At 46.4% G+C, this 20,710-nt stretch overlaps 1 protein-coding gene across 1 annotated transcript in view; it reads left to right on the top strand.

Moving 5' to 3' along the window:
* Positions 1–1,469: 1,469 nt before the first annotated feature.
* The window catches only part of MYLK4 (myosin light chain kinase family member 4), a 75,104-nt gene continuing 55,863 nt past the window's right edge, over positions 1,470–20,710 (top strand). The window contains exons 1-2 of the mRNA XM_061194772.1: positions 1,470–1,502; positions 2,752–3,072. Coding sequence (XP_061050755.1) covers positions 1,500–1,502; positions 2,752–3,072 — 324 coding nt within the window. The 5' untranslated portion in view covers positions 1,470–1,499. The remainder of the gene's footprint in view (positions 1,503–2,751; positions 3,073–20,710) is intronic.

Raw genomic sequence — 20,710 nt, 5'->3', positions numbered from 1 at the left:
ACTCTCTGCTACCCTTTCACTTTTTACATTTTCTGTAGATCTTAAACTACTCTAATATAAAAAAAAATATTAAGGAAATATGCAAAGGAGCAGTTTCTGCTGACTTCTGGCTGATTAGAGCCTGCGCCTGGTTTGCTGGAGCTGAGGGGACAGAAAGTCTGCTTCCACTGATTGGATGGTCTGGGTAGAGGGTACTGTCAAATTAGCCGAAGGCCATACACATGGTTTTCATTGGGTGTGGGGATTGGTCACCTTATCAGTACTTTTTCACAGTTTAATTACTCCAAGGAAAATTGATAACCTCAAATCAGTTCAGTCTTTTCATAACAGTTGTGTCACATAATTTATCTTTCACAATACATAATATTGTTTGGGTATTCTTCCTGAAGAGCAAAGTTCTCTAATCCTAGAAAAATACCAAACGTTTGGCTTTTTAAAGATCTTGCTATAATTCTTTATATGCTACTCAAAATGAAAAAGTATTTTTATTTTATATGGAATACATTGATCTGAATTAAAAATAAGAAATTCTTTTTTGGAAAAGCAAGAGGGCACTAGAGACTGGTGTTGGGTTGGGGAGTGGAGGGGTTGGCAAAGGCTCTGAAGAGGTGAAAGTTAAAGAATTGCAGGATCGTCTGTATTATTAGTTTGATTTTCTGGGGAATCAAGGCTTTATGCAACTTCAATAAATCTAGGCATCCACTGCTGTTGGGATCAGGCAGGTGGTTTGCCGGCACTGGATTCTCTTTTCTTGGCCTGTGATGGAAGGCAGGGGAAGGCAGAGTGTTGCTTGTAGGGAGAGTTTATTACTGTTCTTGTAACTCCCCTTCATGCCTGTGCCTTTGAACTTTCCCTGCAGCTGTAAACAGCTGGAGATGTTGCAAATAATTTTAAGGACTTGCGGAGTGCTTTGGCCATCAGAAGCTCTCTCCTACTGTAGTTGGATGTGTTCAAAGTGTAAGGCGGGCAAAAAAGGTGGCTGTGCGGTTCCCACACCTAAACCCTCTGGCTGGAAGCGTGCCCTAAATGCCGAGTCTGAAACGGGCAGGAGAGCGGAGCGTCTGATGGCAAAAGACAAACGCAGCGCTGTAGTCCTGAGAGTGTTGGCACCCTGACGGGACAAGAAGGTGAAGGTGATACTTTATCCACTGTTACGGTCTGTCCTCTCCTTACCTGACCTCTGAAATGGAGCCATCGGCTTTGAAAAGCCTAGTGTCTAAAATTAATATTCTTCCCCGTCTGACTAAGAAGGCAACAGCTGAGCAACATGAGATCAAGGACCATCTGAGTTTAAACAGGGGCTCAAAGTGGCATTTGAGAGAGAGGATACTTCCTCTCAGAGTGGACACTTGTCTTTTCAGAAGACTTACTCTGACAGTGAGTCAAGACTTTTACCAGGGAATTGCGTAGTTGTTTTGAACTCTGCAAACTCCCTTTTATCTGCTGGAACTTATACTCTGCACTTGGAATGGTCTGGACCCCAGCATGTCCTCCTATAAATGGTAATTACTCTTATTTTCTGTCTTTCTACATCACCTTAAACAACAAGTTGTACCAAACTCCAGGTAGAGCTTAGCGTTTAATATTTTCTCTGCAAAATTTTTATATCTTGGACCCAAGCTTTTGTTTTAATATGTTAATTTTTATGTGGCTTCCTGAGCCAACTTGAGTACCATCTACAATTACATATTAGATTTTAGTTGTAGTTTGTCTTAGACGTAGCCATGAAATCCTTATTTTAATAATAATTGTTTTCAGGGCAACTTGTAAGAACACTGATGTTGGTCTATAATATATTTTACAGAGCTCTGGTTGATCCTGCTTACATTTTAGTGTGTTTAAATGTAAGGTCTTTGTGTGGTTCAGTAGAATTTTGTAGAGCATTGGATTTTAAATAATTTGTAACTCAAGGTATTATTTTTACTAGTTGAGTGGAGAAAATGAAAGACGACATTTTGTGGAGCTAATTACAGATGATTTCAAACTGAGAAAAAGCTGGAAGAAGAAATTTCCAGAAAACCTCCAGCAGGGGGCCTCAGGAGGGAACAGGCCACAAGTTCTCATCAGTCTCCCCTAATGATCAGGAGATGCATAGGCACATACATACGCGTGGATCTTTAGTATCAGAGCAGTAGAACACGTATTACTTACATTTGTAAGGGAAGTATTTCAAGGAAAGCACAAGGATGTGAAATCTTTGGTACTTAGCTGCTGATGAGGATGCAAAGAAAAGTATCTGGGAATCTTAATCTATGTGAGAGGATTATTAGGAAACAAAGTTCTTTTTAAAATAAACACCAAACCTTTTAAGATGTAGGCAGAGAGGGGCTCTGGAAATGGCTCATTTGGTGGCGAGCACTCCTCCGAGGGCACAGAATTCCCACGGGGGAGCGCTAGAGAGCCCCTTCCTTACACAGCAAGCCCTTCCCATCAGGGCCAGGAGGGGCAAAACCAGCAATCCAGTTAAACCCAGAGAAACTTTGTCTCCCATACTTATACCAGCCACTTGACATAAACTTAACGTAAACACTTATTTTAGGTAATGAGGGAAAATTTTAGTTGCCCAGTGAAACTTAAGGTGGCTTCTTACTGTTTGCTTTTGTAGAAAAAAGTGGGGAAAGAAACCTTCTTCCTTTCAGAGTTCCAGCATTGGAAACTCAGTATTGATATTTGCATTTCTCTTCCTAATTGTGGGTCCCTTCTGTTTGAATAGAAGCGACTTCTAAATTCCCAGTGGTCATTTTCCCACAGAGTCAAATGTGTGAGTCGGTGATGAGGACTCTTGTTTCTCCTCCTTGCGGTCAAGAGGGGGGCAGACTCAGAAGCCACGCCTGCGCCCTGATTTACAAGTCGGAGACAGAGGGGGACGAAAACCACACACCAGGCAGGAACTTAGTCGGACTCACCACCAAGATGCTAAAAGTGAAGAGGCTGGAAGAAATCAACACGTGTTACCACGGTGACCAGCTGGAGAAAATGGCCTTTTTTCAGTGCATGGAAGAGGTGGAGGAAGTGAAGTGTATTCTGGAAGAAAGTTCTAGTGAGCAGGATTCGAGATCTGGGAAGAGTGAGGTAACTGTGCTAATTTAGTCTCCTGAAAAGTGTCAGTTCTACTTTATCTTTTCTCACATAAAGCAATACCTGTCGCCATTTATACGGCCGTTTTCCGATTCTGTTTGGTCACTTGTGTAGAGTTAAAGAAACTTCATGAACAGGCAAACTTCCATTCTGTGTCACGGAGGTTTACATACAGGTGGGTGCAGTGTCATTCGGGGGCCTTTGAACGTGCGCCTCTCCCCTGCAGGCAGTTCCTCAGCCTGGTGGCTGCTTTACAGGTTACGAGGGTGAGCGTATGGAAACACACATTTCTTAGGAAGGATGGTTTAAAAGGATGGGTTTGGGCATGAAATCCAGAGAAGCACTGCGAGGGCCACAATTGCCCTGCAGAAGTTTCTAACTTCCTCAAGACCCTGAGGTCCTCGCTGTTGACAGTGGCGGTCAGAGTCAGGGACAAGCCCTTGCCGATGGCACACCTCGTGCAGAGCCCCATTCTGGCCACTAGCTCTTTGGCAGTTACTAAACCAACCCGGGGGCTGCCTGTCTGAATAGTGGGGCCGTAGCTGTTGGAACATTGAATGTATGTAAAGCACTCAGCACAGGCTCTGTCACCAGGGTAGGCGTTCAGTAGGTGTCGGCCAGCCGCACCCCGTCCCCTGTCTGAGCTCGCTGGGTCTCCCTCACCATCCACGGAGCACCCTTCCTGCCCGCCCGGCGTGGGCCTCGCTCTAGCACCTGCAATTGTTTGGAACTTGTTTGTCACCCTTCTCTGGATGCCCTCTTCAACGTCAGGACTTCACATCACTCCACCTTGCATTCTTGGCTGCTTTCCTGGTCACGGCACCGAATAGGCACCAAGAATGTTTGCGGAACAAACAGGTCTATTTAAGTGAGTCCTGCATTCTGGTTGAGGGCTGGGGATCATTATTTTTAATAATCAGAGCAAGTGATTCTTAGGTAGGTTTGGGATACATCCCTCTTTGTCTGGCTACTGTTCTGAAAACCCCTGTCCAGGTAGGAAGGGCATTTCTAACGATGCAATAGACAGTGAACTAAAGCTGTTAGATGTAAAGGGCGGAGGAGTCTTTTCATCGTGAGTGTGTAAAATGTACTGGATAGAAGAAACGAGTCAGGTTGAAACGTGGGTGTTTTGAGACCTCCACTTTCCTGATGAGCTAACGTCTTGTTCAGCAAACACCAAGAAGAAACTTCCACGGGCAAAATTTAAGTCAGATACGAGGGCTTCCTCATTAGAGCTGCTTTACAGTACAAATGAATGAACAGAAGAGTTTCCTCTTCTGTTCACTAATTTCTGTAGAACAGAGGAGACACAATATTCCTACAGGATGACTGTGAAATAACCAACTATTTGCAATAGTTTCTATGAATTTGATTATGTTTCCAGGACTGTTTTTCTCCAGGTTCTGTGATATAATTTTTGTAAGTAGGCCATATCTTTAAAGAGCGAAATGGTGCTAAGCAGAAACATGAACATTTTTAGGAAGAATTGTTTTTGTGATGAACCGTTCCAGAATATTAGAAATCAAATGACTGGGAAGTTAAATGTTTTAGGATATTTTTGAGGGAAGCACTGAGAATGTTGTTCCTCAGAGACCCTAGAAGAACGTCCTTTGCGATTGGTCTGATGTCCCCTGTGTCACCTGGGCCCTGGCGTGGGCCCTGCGGTCACTGCTGTGTGGAAGGTGGGGAGGAATGGCCATGTGTCCCATTCAGTTTCTTCTTGGTAAGTGGCTCAGGGCCCAGAGATGTCAGCAGTCTCCCCGGCTCTCTGTCTCGCCTTGTGGAGGACGGACGGGCACACGGTCGGGAGGCGTGGAGCTCTTCTCTCTGTGTCTGCCAAGGCCCCGGCCCCGGGGGCCCTCGCTCGCCCAGTGGGTGGGTGCACGGGCGGCCAGCAGGCCTGGCAGGGGTGGGCGAGGAGGGCCTTCCAGCGGCTCGGATGTCCTCCGGAATGCGGACGGAGCTGGACTGACTCGGCTCAGCCTCCTGCCGGGCCACGGGAGATCTTCACCAACCCACACCCTCCTCTCCAGGAACCATAAAAATGCTCGCATCGTTTTCCCACCTGGCTCCCTGTCTCTTTCCCCCTCCTCTCCTTGAGAAGCTTAGCTCAGCTAACCGTAGTCGAGACCCTCCCTGCAGTACACCGACAAGAGTTTACACTGAACTTCAGACACTCGAGTGACACGCAAACTGTTCTGAAGGCTTGAGGCTCAATTTCTTTCTAGAAGAGTCTTTCCTCTCCTAAGAGGAAAAAATTATCTATGCATTCAATAACTTACGTTTGTTAACATAGTTTGGTGAAGCTCAGATTCTTCTTCTTTTCCTGCTCTTAACCAGGTTTTTCTATTTCACTCATTTTCCCTCCTCTGGATTTATTTTGAACTCTCTTCCTTCTTTTCCTCCGCTTTATTTTTTGTTGAATTGATTAAATTCCACACACTCTACTTTTCTACTATGTTTTGTTCCTTTTGTTTTCCAACTTTCCTTTTAATTCTGTTTTCAGATGACTTTTCTCATTCTTTTATATTCCAAAGGCTGTTCAAAATCACCTAAATAGTGTAGCATTTTAAAGGCTTTTAGCAGATACACTATAATAAACTAGATCTAAAGCCACATAATATGGTGTTGAAATAAAGTAAAACTTAAATAACTAATGTGGCACATATGAGTGATGAGTTTAATAGCTACTGTGTATGTACCATTAACTTGTAAATGATAACGGCTCTCATAACTGTAATTAGTATTACTTTTACACAAATCCAGGTTTTCCTCTTTTGTTCATTCTCTATTACCTATATAAATAAGCCCTGTGCTGCATTTCCCTCAGATCTAATTTGCTGTTTTGATACACACACACACACATTCTGTTTGCTTAATGGAAGACCAAGGAGCTTCCGTTCTCAGACAACCGGAGGCCAAATCCCCGCGGTTCCGTCCGCCTTCCTCGGCCCGCCCCCATTTGCTGTATGCATCCCTGCTTTTTGTGCCCGGCGTTCGTTATCTGTGCTCATCTCCTGTCCTCTGGTTTCCCCCGCCTTCCTGAGACCCCTAGCCCCCTACCCTCCACCCCCAGGCGTGGTCCCCAGGGGAGGAAGGGAAGCTATCGGGCAGAAGTGAGGACGGCCCCAAGGGGGCGGGATCACAGCCCCTGGAATGTTTAACCGCTCCAAATGCTCCAAAGGCCAAGCAGGACAAGACAGTCAGTCATCAACAGGATGGGAACAGGCTAGAGTGTGTTGGGGCAAAGCGTGATGGCAGTTGGCGCATTGAATAGCAGGTGGCCTTTCCTGCCTAACCGCCATGAAATTGGACCATCAGCGGCAGTCACAGTGACTCTAACTTAGATCTCAAAATAGCGGAGCTGCGGGTGGAGGGGTTGTGATGTTTAGGGCTGCGTGTCCCCACCCCGTCTCCGTGCTCCTCGCCGGACCGCGAGGGCAGGAGGAAGCTCCCTGGCGGCGGCCCAGTTTCCGTGGTGCTAATTGTCCTTGAACTGGAGAGGAGCGCATTCTCGGGGGTGTCACTTGTCGCCAGCCCGTCTCCCTCTGCCGCTGCACCTGTTTCAGATCTGTCACACGGGCCATCCTATTTTCTCCTTTTAAAGAGGCAGATTACTCGCTGATGGTGTAACTGGAAGCGTCTCCCTTGGGGTCCTGCAGAGCCCTGCGGGCTGGGCAACGCCTCCTGCTCAGAGCAGAGTTTTGCTTGGGAAGGTGCTCGCGCTGGGTCAGGGGAGGGAAGGCGGGGATGGACTTATCACTTAGAAGAAAAGGCGTCTGGATCGTAGGCAGCGTATGCCTTCTCTCGTCTCCCATCCTCTGGCGTGTGCTCCGGTCCGTGATGACACGGGGAGGCCGCAGACAGGCGCCTGCCCTTGAGGACACGCAGGTAGTAACATCGTCACTTTTAACTGTGGCGGATCTGTGTTACTGTCCTATTTGAGTGTTTCCAGCCAGGGAGTGGGCTTGCCCTGCAGAGGGGAGGCATGTCCCGTCTCAATCCTCACCCAGGACGGCCGCCTTGGGGGTTGGGACCAGGAGAGGCAGGTGGCACACTTCATATGTCAACCTCTCCACCAGCTTTCGGGGAATCTGGAGACAGCCATTCCTGACGTGCACTATTTTTGTCGGTGAGAGCTAAGAATAATGTCAGCCTCTCTTCTTCTCTTACCTCTTACATGACTTAGGAAAACAAAATGGCACAAAAGCAAAGCATCCTTTCCCCTTATAAAGAAGTCTCTGCAAAAGCAGTGTCTGAAGAGTGATCACCTCTTCTGACAAAGCTACCGAGCACGGCCTTCCGTGCTTTTTCCTTTGAACCGTTGCCCCATGATGCCTTTCCTGTGATGCCGTAGCTGTTCTAGGAATGGAATTCTGTCAGGCAAACAGTGGAATTCTGTAAGAAGAGAAAGAATTCAGATTCTAAGGATTTTAGCTCTTCCCAACAGAGGGTATTCATATCTGGGAAATCAGTTCTTTCCACATATTTAATTCTTTTATCAATTAGCATAGATGAATTATTTTTAAGACAATATAAGGGAGTTTAGCAAATACTACAGGGAGTGTTTTGGATCCTTGTTCCCACAGGAAGTGGATTGACAGCGGTGCGCCCCATCTTTCTCATCACCATCTCCCCATCCCAGGGACCCCTCCCATGACACCTTAATACCACAGACGCACTGTATTCATGTTCATGTATTATAGGTGTATCTGTGCTTTGCACATAAAAAGAGTAAGATTTTTTCACCCCTCCTAAGGAATTAATTTTTACCTCCTTGGATATTGCCTGTATTGAAAATGCATTAATTTGTGGTTAAAAAATTTCTGCAGGGGAGTTGGGTGATATATCCCTAAACCTGCATATAAACGCCTGATTTGTATCTTATTCAACAAGAAACCACCATGGGGACTTCCCTGGCGGTCCAGTGGTTAAGCCTTCGTGCTTCCAACGCAGGGGGCCCGGGTTCGATCCCTGGTCAGGGAACTAGGATGCCACATGCCACGTGGCATGGCCAAAAACAAAACAAAACAAAACAAAAACGAACAAACTACCAGCTGTTCGTCCTGGTGGTGCTCAGAGGACCCAGAACTCAAGGAGTTAGGCTTTCGTGGTGGCCCTGCTCCTGTCCATGCACCTGACACAATAACTGTCTCTGTTGCCCGAGCGTCAATCATTTTTGGCTGTTGAGCACACCTCCAGTGGGAAACACTGTGCGCTTTCATCTTGCACAGGGAAAAGAATGGGTTACTCCCCTGGCTATGACACATGGCCTCCAAGTGTTTCCCAGAGGAGAGGCTGACAGATAGCTGGGCTAATTAGTAGTGCTTTGGGTGTGTTTTTTTAAAAAAATAAATAAATTTATTTATTTATTTTTGGCGGCGTTGGGTCTTCGTTGCTCTGCGCGGGCTTTCTCTAGTTGCGGTGAGCAGGGGCTACTCTTCGTTGTGGTGCGCGGGCTTCTCATTGCGGTGGCTTCTCTTGTTGCGGAGCACGAGTTCTAGGTGCGCGGGCTTCAGTAGTTGTGGCATGCGGGCTCAGTAGTTGTGGCTCGCGGGCTCTAGAGCGCAGGCTCAGTAGTTGTGGTGCACGGGCTTCGTTGCTCCGCGGCATGTGGGATCTTCCCAGACCAGGGCTCAAACCCGTGTCCCCTGCATTGGCAGGTGGATTCCCAACCACTGCACCACCAGGGAAGTCCCCTAAAAAAAGTTTTTGTAACTTTTTAACTGTAAAGAAAATGTCTCTTAAATCAGATTGTACAACACATCCTCTTGTTTTTTTCCGTTGCTAATGATTATTTAGAAATGTGCGCAACCTCTTGTCTTAGAAGTTTCTACAAGTGCATAGTTTTAGGAGCTGCCTTTTCAGGGCATCAGAGAATCCTATCTGGATGTCGGTCTCCATTCAGGACATAAAACAATTGAAAGGCTTCCCAGTATCCTGGGGGCAGCTCCCTGCCCGTGTGAGATTCTGGGAGTCCCAGTTTATGTTTGTGTCATTTCAGGTTCTCAGAATAATTAAAGTTGTGATAGTTTCATGTCATTTGGTGTACTATGAAAAAAAATCTTATTTTCTCTCTCTAAAAGTTAAAGCAGTGTAGCAAAATATATAAATATTGCAAATCAAGTCTGTGTTCCTAAGTAAGAAAATGATTAGCATATTGATAATGAAATTCCTAAATACAGTTGACCAAACTGTGTCCTGATCCACTTACCCAAGACATTATGGTCGTAAAAAGCACATTTATCTATCAGTGTTTCCCAGACTTCAGTTTTTCTCACACCCGTTTCATGATTTTTGCTACATCTACATACTACTTTTACTCTTATTAGTTAATATTTTCACAAATCAAGTCATTAAAAATTTTTAGCAAAAGCAGGAATAGAGTGGAATCATGGTTTTTTAAAAAATAAATTTATTTATTTATTTATTTATTTATTATTATTCTTTTGGCTGCATTTGGGTCTTTGTTGCTGTGCAGGCTTTCTCTAGTTGCAGCAAGCGGGAGCTACTCTTCGTTGTGGTGCGCGGGCTTTTCATTGTGGTGGCTTCTCTTGTTGCGGAGCACGGGCTCTAGGCACGCAGGCTTCAGTAGTTGCGGCACGTGGGCTCAGTAGTTGTGGCTCGCGGGCTCTAGAGCACAGGCTCAGTAGTTGTGGCTCACGGGCTTTGTTGCTCCGTGGCATGTGGGATCTTCCCGGCCCAGGGCTCAAACCCGTGTCCCCTGCATTGGCAGGAGGATTCTTAACCACTGCGCCACCAGGGAAGTCCCTGGAATCATGTTTTAGATGTGCTTGTTCTAGATTTTCAAATACACAATAACACACACATATATAAATTTTAAAAATGGTTTATTAGTTCACAACCGAAAATCACCCCAAACCCCTAGTAAGGAGGTGATGCCACGTCAGCCGCTGGACACGGGCCTCGGGGCGCTGTGTCCAGGGCTTTGTCCTGGGCCACTGGGCACTTTGGGCTTTATTTCTCACTTTCCGCCCCAAACATAGAGATGATAACAAAGATGGACGGGGGTGATAAGCAGACAGCAGTGGAGAGAAGAGAGGCCCAAAGTCTCCGCTCTGGACACAGACACATAGAAAACCCCTAACAGGTGAAATTCAGCCAGTGCCCCTCGCGTGCTGGCCCCGGTTCTCCCTGCCATCGCTCCTGAGGTCCCAGCAGAAAGCGGCACCAAGTCGGGAGCTCGAGTGCAGATGCTGGGATTGTCCTGGGAATCGACTTCAGGGAGTGGGAGTGGGAGCGGGAGTGGGACCCGGGGGTGTGAAACAAGGGAGCCCCGAAGGCCGCATCGCCCCCTGCCACTCCAAGGGCCGTCCGCAGGGTGACAAACCCCCAGCATTTTCAGTTGCGTGTGGGTGAACCGCACCCGTCATTTACAACTTTTGATCAGGGAAAGACGTCTGATTGGCTAGTCCCTTGACTGTGTGCAAACGACAGGCTGGCAGCCCAGACCTGCGGTGTGAGAGTGGCTCCTGGCTTCGTGTACCCGGGATCCCAAGGAGCGCAGGCCACTGTGGCGTTTCCGCGATGGATGGGATGTTAAAGGAGGTCGGGGGCCTGGGAAGCATAGCTCCCGAGAGACCTTGGAGGTCAGCTGACCCAGGTCCTTCTCTGAGGGAACTCAAAGCCCAGGAGAGGTAAAGGGGGCCTGTCCCAGGGTCGCTGCATCGAGGGACTGTCCTTTCCCCATGTCCAGCCACGTCCAGGTCAGAGGCCGCCTTCTTCACAGGGGGCTGGGCCACCCTAGGCGAGGCCGCTGTCCAGTTCCTGCTGGCCGTTCCCACACGGACCCGGCACAGCAGCCATGGGGCAGCCCCTGGATCAGCGGGCAGAGGTCCTGCGGGCCCCTCGCAGGGTGGCTGAGCGTCAGCCGGGGCCTGGCCTCTGCCTTGGTGCCACCTCTTCCTGACTCCCCTGCTCCCCGGCTGCTGCCCTGGGAACAACACCCCAGGCCTCAAGCTGGGAGCTGGGCTCTGTGTGACAAGGAGCCCGTTAGAAGGCTCAGGTCGTGACGGGGCAGACTGATGCCCGGTCCGTGGTCAGGAGTCAGGAAATTCTGAAAAGAGGCAGAGACCAGGCTGGAAGTGAGTGGGGTGTGAGCCCAACCTGGTTTGTCTAGTGGACCTTTAGCTTGTAGGGTTTGCATTCCAAATGTGAGCAGTGAACACGGATGCCACCTTTCCTTTCCTTATGTTTTTTATACCGTTTAGGGCTTATCCAAACTAAATTAGGATAGGAGTAAGTGTAGAAATGAATTATAAAGACAAGATTTTAATTCATAAATGTTTTTTTTTCTGTGTCCCAAAGAAAGGTCTCTACCTTCTGTACAACGTAGACGCTTTATGATGGTGCATCCCCTTCCAGCCATACGATTCTAAGTTGAGTTGTGCTCTGTTTGGGGTATGGCAGGGCACAGGCGGAGCCCTGGGATGTTGACTGTGGAGATCTGACAGGCAGACTGTCAACCCCTGGCAGGTGCTGCTCCACCCTGGGCCTGTCCCAGGGCACCTGTCAGTTCCGGGGCCCACGTCCAGCTTGGGTGTCTTTGAGTCCAGTGTATATATGGTTTGCAGGATGGTTCCCCAACCTGAAAGGGGTTTGAGCTCCCTCGGATGCCAGGGGACAGGAGGGGAGGTAGCAGGAAGTGAAGAGTTTACGTGGAGCTTCCAAGTCTCCCAGAATCTGCCGAAGGCCCTGGCCCTCTCCTGAATCTCTCAGGCCTCTACAGTTCTCGGGAGAGAGCTTTAGAAAGCACCACGGGTGTGGCCTCAGAAGACGCTTGTCACGCTGTCCAGCCTGAACCTTAAGGAGGGTCCCAACAGCCCCGGGGGTTTTCACAAATGGTCCAGAGAAGGAGAGGCTGGACCAGCCAAGGGGAGCACGTGATGAATCTATGCTGTCCAGCTCTGTCTTTCCCTGGGACCAGCAGTTCTCAAAGTGAGGTCCCTGAACCCACCAGGGGACCCTAAGACTCTTTTAGAGGTCTGCACGGTCAAAACTATTTTCTGTTCTATTCTAATATTTTTGCTTTTTTTCACTGCCTTGACATCTGCACTAGTGACAAAAAGGCAGTGGTGGGTAAAACTGTTGACACCTCCACACAAAATCAGGCCGTGGCACCAGAGTGTACTAGTAACCACTGCACTTTTCACCGCCAGACACTCAAAGCTTTAGTTTTCGTTTTTTAAAGAGCCAGGTTTCCTTAAGAATGTACTTGGTGAAGCAGGACTATAAATGCATTTAATCAGCCTGTATCGGAGTCTAAGAATTCACGTAAATCTTTGTGCCTAGATTCTATATTAATTTACTCAGTGAAGAATCACTGAGCTCCCACTGAATGAAGAATTTCCAGTAATCATTGCCGAATGCATCTCCGTTTGGAGGGCAGACACTTGAGACCCAAGGACCAGAGCAGTTTCCCTTACTGGTGGTCACTGATGATCTCAAAAAGAGGCAGAATCTGATGAAACGAGATCATTTATTTAAAGGGTACACATGGTCTGCAGCTCAACACGCCTACACAGAGATGTTTATGTTAGGGTCTTCCTTTAGACTACTTGGCGATCTCTACTTATTTCGAAATTTAAAAATGGATGACGACGAGCGTAAGGTCTCATTTCTTCCTAACCTTCCGGAATGAGCATGTTTAATTGATAGGATAATATAGGTAAGTTTCTATATTCTTAAGGCTGTGTTTGCATTTTACCTACTTAGGATTTATGCTTTCAACTAGGGTCTACGTATTTACCTGTTTTATTTAACAAACATGTAAGTGGCCCTCACTGTGTGCCAGACCCTGTTTTAGGCACTTTACGGATATGAACTCATGTAAACCTTGTGGGCACTACTTTGATCAGCTCTAAGGATGATAGTGAGGATCACTAGCCCTTATGTTGTGTTTGTCATGCTCCCGGCACTGCACTGAACACTTTTCATCCCAGTTAATCCTCACAATGATCCCATGAATTTGGTATAATTATCATCTCTGTTTTGCAGATGAGTAAACTGAGGTCAGGAACTTGCCCAAAGTTATGCAACTATATACCACGATACCTCTTTTTGAATGGATTAGTTAGCCCAACACATGAAACAGAGAACTAGGTTTATTTGTAGACCATTTAACTGGAATTTATTGTTCTGAAATTAAACATTAAGTATTTGAAAACCACCTCTGATGAATTTTCTAAGGACAGTTTGTATTATCTTCACATTATCTGAAATACATTTCACCTTTGGTGATTGTTTTGTTTGGTTGTTCTATTCTGTAATGCAGGGGTCCCCAACCCCCGGGCCACGGCCCGGTACCAGTCAGTGGCCTGTTAGGAACCGGGCCGCACAGGAGGAGGTGGGGGGAGGGGCGGGCGAGCGAAGCTCCATCTGTATTTACAGCCGCTCCCCATCGCTCGCATTGCCGCCTGAGCTCCGCCTCCTGTCAGCATTATGGTGAGTTGTATAATTATTTCATTATATATTACAATGCAATAGCAATAGAAATAAAGTGCACAGTAAATGTAATGGGCTTGAATCATCCCCAAACCATCCCCCCTCCCCCACCCCCCTCGTCTGTGGAAAAATTGTCTTCCACGAAACTGGTCCCTGGTGCCAGAGAGGTTGGAGACCACTGCCTTAATGCAAACGCAGCCAGACTGGGTAGATAGATAAAAACGGGCTAGTTTCTTTTTCTCAGCAAATTGAGGCTCTTCTCTGGAACCGATGTAACAGTGACCTCCAGTGGGAAGAAGTTACAAAAGTTACTGCAGCCCTGCCATGAGGCCAGAGCAGCTCTGGGTAATCCAGTTGGTTTTTAAAAATTGTTTAAGTAATTATTTAATTGAAGTATAGTTTGATTTACAATATTAATTTCAGATGTACAACATAGTGATTCAATGTTTTTATAGATTATACTCCATTTAAAGTTATTACAAGATAGTGGCTATATTTCTCTGTGCTGTACAATATATCCTTGTTGCTTATCTGTTTTATACATAGTAGTTTTTTAATTCCATACCCCTTATTTGCCCCTCCCCCTTCTCCCTCCCCTTTCATAACCACTAGTTTGTTTTCTATGTCTGAGAGTCTGTTTCTGTTTTGCATATCCATTCCTTTGTATTATTTTTTTAGATCCCACATATAAGTGATATCATACAGCATTTGTCATTCTCTGACTTATTTCACTAAGCATAATACCCTCTAGGTCCATCCATGTTGTTTCAAATGGTATTATTTCATTCTTTTTTAAGGCTGAGTGATACTCCATTGCATATATATACTACATCCTCTTTACCCATTCATCTCTTAAGGGACACTTGGGTTGCTTCCATATCTTGGCTATTGTAAAAATAATGCAATTATGAACATCGGGGTGCAAGTATCTTTTCGAATTAGTGTTTTTGTTTTCTTTGGCTATATACCCAGGAGTGGGATTACAGGATCATATGGTAGCTATATTTTTAGCTTTTTGAGGAATCTCCATACTGTTTCCCACAGTGGCTGCACCAGTTTACATTCTCACCCTTCCAATTGTTGAAACCAATGTCTTGAGGCTGCCATCAGCCTGTTCTCAGCCTGTGATTCCTGGACAGAGGAGAAGCCAGGAAACAAAACATTGGGACTAATGATTTTCTCAAACATATAATAAGGCTGCAAAATTATAAACTAAATGCTGTTTGTCAGCATGCCATAAGATACTTAATTTGTTTGTTATACAATACACGACAGTTTCTATATTCTCTGTACTTTATTAATCATAGTTGAGTCCTGCCTATTGATTGGAATTGAGTTTCCACTAAAGATAGTGGACGATAGATCAGGAAGGTGGATAATCCAGGGCTATCTTGTTCAGCTTTTACAGTAGAATTGATACGTGGTATTTTTGCAGGTGCTTGTACTTACTAGTGAGGAGCTACAAGGTGAGCCGTTTTTACTGTGCACATAGTTTAGTGTAAGACCACAAGCTTGGATTTCATTTCTGCCTTTTGCTGCCTTTATGACACCGAGCATATTATTCAGCCTCTCTCACCTACTTCCTCATCTGGGGTTAACAATACAACCTGGGGTTAACAACCCACAGGGTTGTTGTGCAAAGTAGTTCATACGGTGCTTGGCATAGAGAGAGGGCACCACAGACAAAGCAGTAAATGTTTATTGTTAGCAGCAGCTGAGCCTTTACGCAGCAGTGGCGTCTCTTCTGTGGCCTGACCTCTTTCCTACTGAGAGCCCCACACTCCAGTTCCCGAGGGACTTTTCCCCTCTACTGTCTTTCCACCACCCAGAATTTCCTTCCAGGTTTCCTGGTGACTGGGTTGGAAACCTTAGTGATCTTGACCTCACTGTCTTGTACTATTGACCCTTCCTTCCACTGTCACATCCTGTCAAACACCAAATTCTGGATGTGACTTCTTGAAAGGTTTCTGACATCTGGGATGATGGCAAAATGGGTTGGTATTTCTCTCACTGTCATCCAAGGATGTGTACAGATAAGATGCGTGATCTTCAGAGATCCCAAGGCAGAGAACAGCACTCCATCCAGGCCGCACGAATCCCTTCTCAAGAGGCCCAGCTATTCACAGGACCATAATGGGAACATGACTTGGAAAATCACCAAATGCTTAATGGTGGGGTTGTGTTATTTGAAAAACACAGAAAGATTTAGCAACGTGGGCTTAATAGAACATGAGAGAAAGCAGGACTATTTATTTTATTGAACATGTTTTCCAACATGACATGGGAGTGGGGCAGTGCACAGTAGTTCAAGCCTGACATAGTTAGAGTTTACAGAGATTTACAAACCCTCAGATTAGAAGAGTTATGATCACCGGTGTGATAAAAGGGCAGGAGGGATTCCACTGGTGTCCTGTCAGGAACCTTCGTCTCTTGATATTTCAAATGGTGATTGACCAGACCCCACTGAGCCCGCTGTTGAACACCCTGGGGGAAGCTGCGTTCTCCGCCTCCCCACCCTCTGTCCCTGGTCCCAAGCTCAGTGGGCCACACAGAGTTTATTACAGAGCTGTGTATTCTGATGCAATTATCTGGGGATTAAAGGGAAGAGTGGACAGTCACCTGTCATGATGTCTGAAGCGTCAGCTTGTCTCAGCAGATGATGACCTAAACTGAAGCCCATCAGCCCATTTCCAGTTATTCTATTTTAATATTATGTGTTTGCACAATCAACATCATCTTACGTGGGATTATTAATATTATTCCCCAACACATAATATTGGAAATTCTCAATGCACGTTAGAACATTAAAGACTCTGAGAGGTTCCGCTGCTAAAACAACAACAACAAAGCCGTTTTTAACCAGGCACATGGGAAGCATTCAATAAATGTTAACTCATATCTGAAATGTTATTAGTATTATTTATCCTAAGAGCTTTCAGAGTTTATTTGACCACTGAAGTCTCTGTTTCCTGACTCATATCCATATCGCAGGGTGCCGCCAGGTGCACCTGCGGGAAGGCTGGTTTAGGGAAAACCGATTATTGACTTGGGTATCAGAGACCCAGATTCAAGTTCCCGTGGGAGCCCTTACCAGCTGTGTGACCTGAGTCTCCATCCGTGGTTCACCAAAGTAGTGTAATGATGCCAACCTCGCAGGAGAAGTTTAGGATGAAATGAGCTAATCCACCTGTTAGCCAGTGGCTTGGTGCCTGGCGCAGAGATGTGACCCAAATGTAACTTCTGTTCCCACTTTTTTACCTTTCACCACACCTTTCCTCATTCTCTCTCCTCTCCTGTGCCTTTTGGGATCCTTCTGTCCTTCAAGGTGAGATTCAAATCCCAGCACAGTTGATTCTAATCCGACCTCCCCAGTTTGCACTGACTACATCATCCTTTAAGTACACCGTTTAAATACCCTGTGCCGTTTGTGTGGGTAGTTTTGATGCCCTTTCTGGTAGTTACTCAGGTTTGGCCTCTGCTCCTAAAACCTGGGGCTCCTTCCCCATGGGGATCGTTCCCTATATTTCTTTGTATCCTTCACAGCACCTGTATTACGCATGTCCATTTTCATTTGTGTTCTAGTTATTACCAGCACAGTTTAGGGACAGTTTCGTATTTTAAGCCTTTGAAGTGAGGATAATTATTAGTATACTTATTTCAAATATTCTAAGTAATGAGTAGGGCGAAGCTCCAAATAGCAGAGTATTTGGAATAATATTGGTGTTGGAATTTTCCCCACGAGTTCCAAGAGGATGTGCTTGAATGAAATTTTAATCATTTCTAGACTGTCAGAGTCAACTTTGAGAGGTCAGTGTGATCTGATATACCCGGGCTTTCTTCATTTACCCACGGATCAGAGTGTCCGTAGTAACAGGACACCTGTAGCTCTGGCTGCCTTCTGCCTCTTTCTCTCAAGTCAAAATTTGTCTGTCAGCTTGTTCTCTGAAATGGCTCTCATAAAATTGAGTGAAACTTGTTTACAATTATGGCCAAGAGGCATTGTATAGATTCTGAAGTCCATTTTGAGATTATCCAAGAAAGAGTAAGTTAATCTGAACATAGTTTTTATTTGTTTGTTTCTTTTATGTATTCTAATCTTTGACAGTTGCTGTTTTACGTGTGATGAAGATGGTCATTCACCACAAACTGGACTTTTTTTTTACTCAAAGAGTGGTCCATGGCTCGCCAGCGTCACCTGGGAGCTGGTTAGAGATGCAGACTATCAGGTCCCACCCAGACCTGCTGGGTAGGAATCTGCATTTGAACAAGGTTCCTGCTCATGTGCGCATTAAAGCGTAAGAAACAGTAGAATGTTTGTTATCTTCTGCAATTGAAAAATGAAGGGTTAATTAAAGTTTAGTGTAAAAAAATGCTGAAAGAAAAACATTTACTACCACAGTTGTGAATAATGCTTACATATTATATACATACATATACACACAAACATATCCAGAATGCCTGTGTATATGTGTGTATATGTGTGTGTGTGTGTGTGTGTGTGTGTGTGTGTGTGTGTATAGTGTATATATTCTTCCAGGAGTCTGTCAGGCTGTTTCTTGGGAACCAGGCAAAATCCTTTCTTGAACATTTTAAGAGCATATTTTCCTTGGTAAAATAAATATGTCTAATAATAGTTCTTTCCATTAGATTTCCCAGCAGACAAAATACAAAACTTGTACTGTGGCCAGTTAGATAAGCTGGGGTGAGGGACGTGTGAGGTGCTGGGCGTGGCCTGTCTCCCTGTGAAGGTCACTGGGCCTCTCAGATGGGTCTGGACCCCGAGCTCCTCACCCATTTGAAAGGTGGGGGCCCGTGATGAGCCACTGCGTCATGGAAAGTCCTTGGTCTGCCCTTGTCTGCGAAGCAGCAGGTGGTCTAATTGAAAGTGTGCTGAGTAAAGGGGTAATCCGTGAGATTCATCTTGTGACTGAGTCCCTTTTGCGGGCTTTCTAGTGTGTAGACATGAGCATGTGTGTGCGGAGCGGCTGGATCCATTGCGTCTACTTAGGACGGCACTGCTTCCGAAGCTCCCGGGGTCAAGAGGAAAGGTCACTGTGTCTGGAGCTCATGGGTCCATCTGGGCTGGGCTCCTCACATTGGATAAGTGATCTTGACTTTGAGCGAGCTGTGTGACTCTCTGATATTTGTTTATCCAGGACAGCATCTCTCAAACTCTCCTGCGGGTGACCATCAGCTGGATGCTTGGCAAACTCAGATCCCAGGTCCCTAAAGCCACTGCAGCGGAGTCCCCATGAGGGACTCTGTGCTTCTAACGGCCGTCCCGGGGATTCTTGGGAGAAGTGCGGTTGGCTGGGCCCCTTCTAGGGACTCCATCTGACTCCTGCCCGGCTCACTCTCCTCTCTCGGAACTTGTTATAACTGGCAACTAAAAAGATGATAATGTGTCTTTGCTGGGGGTTGGTTAGGCCATAAAAAATACATTAAACTTGAAATATTTGATCTCTCTGTGCGATGAGTACTCATCACCCACCTCTTCTAACTAAGTTAGTCTTGTGACCACTCGAGTTTCCTCATCTGTGGAATAAGGCTGATCACAGCACACGTGTTAGAAGGTTCTCGGTTCTGAGAGTTACATGAATGTTGGCTGATGTCACCAAGTTTCTTGCCCCTCCAGTGCTCGTTTGGTCTCTGGGGATTATGAATTCATGGGAAACTGTGGCAACGCTAGTTTAGGTATACATTTCCGTTCCCACCATAACTCTTTTATCTTTGCGTCAGTTGTATCAATAAATGTTTTGTGGGATTAGTTGGGGTAGCAAAAGAGGTTTCACGAGGGTAAAACCAACAGATTAAAAATCATCTTAACAGAAGAAGATGTTACACAAGGTTTGAAGAAGAAATGACAGTCCTGTTGCCGTGCGTCCCAGCAGGAAGGGCCCGTTTCTGTGAAGAATTGCAATAAAGTGGACCTTCCTTGAATCGACTTGAGAACCTGAATGAAATCCAACCCGAGAGTTCTTACTAAACGAGTCCACAAATAGATGGAGAGAGCACATGGGGACAGGGTTGGTCAAGGGAGGGTGTGAGTGAAGGAATGTTTGGGAGGAACAGCCAAGCGTAGATGGAGAGAAGGCCAAGCTTTCTGCAGCCCGAGGTCACTTTGAGCAGCAATGAAGCACCAGTGCAGTCCCTTTGGCCATTCTTGCAAAACCCGCTTGATTTCCAGTTTTAGGGCCTTAGCTAGCAGCAGACTCAGCTCCCCTCCCAGAATGCTGGCCCACACCTGCCCTAGGTGCTGGTGGCCTCGGGCTTCCCTCAGCACGGCTGGCACAGAACAGCAGTCCTAGGGCGCTTTGGAGCTGGCAGTAAACTCTGTCAAGGCCAGGGCCCAGCTCAGGTGGCTGCTGAGAATGTGGGGCCCAGGTGGGAACTTCTGTGGCCAGAAATGCAAGGACTAGTACCGTTCTGCTCAGGCAAAGTGGAAGAATTTATTAAATGCCTCCCAAGTGCCCAGATGCCCCCTAGGATCTACAGAGGAGGACAAAGAAATGCCCATGATGGTTAGCTGTCGGACCTACAGCGACTCCCGCGGCTTGCTGAGCGGGTGGCACAGGGGGTGAGTGACGTTGCTCTCCTGAGGGCTGCTGGGCAGATACACCCAGACTGTGTAGAAAACGCTTAGCACTGTGCCCGGTACACAGCGAGTGCTCAGCAAACGGCGATGTCACTACTGTTCCTGTCACTCTAGAAGCTCATCATCTAGTTGAGGGCGAAATGTTGGATTGTGTGAATCTGGAAGAAAACAAGATGGGCAGTTCAAGCGTGGTTCTTGGGGACAGTAATTCTCCAAGCATGGGAATTCTGGCTGACTTCCTGGGACAGTCCTGCAGATGGGCCCGTTTAGGGCTTTCCCTGCTGTCACTTAGGTGAGCAGAGTGGGTCACTCCAGGCTGTCAGGTGGGTGCCTACTGACCCTTCACTGCTGGAGGAGGGTCATATAATGGCCAGCTATCTCGATGGTCACCCTGTCTTTGCTGCCACTTTTCTTGGCCGATCCCCTTAAAAGGCTAACTTCAGAGCCGCATCTCCAGGTCCTTTTGGAATAAAAGATAAAATAGGTACATAGAACTGAACTTACAGAGTCTGGCATTCATCCATCTCACTGATATTCCCTGAGCACCCAGTGGGTATGTGGGGAGGGGGGGCG

Source organism: Eubalaena glacialis, chromosome 7, assembly GCF_028564815.1.
Source record: "Eubalaena glacialis isolate mEubGla1 chromosome 7, mEubGla1.1.hap2.+ XY, whole genome shotgun sequence".
Taxonomy (NCBI): Eukaryota; Metazoa; Chordata; class Mammalia; order Artiodactyla; family Balaenidae; genus Eubalaena; species Eubalaena glacialis.
The sequence above is the reverse complement of the archived record's forward strand: the minus strand, read 5'-3'. Positions and strand labels throughout refer to the sequence as shown.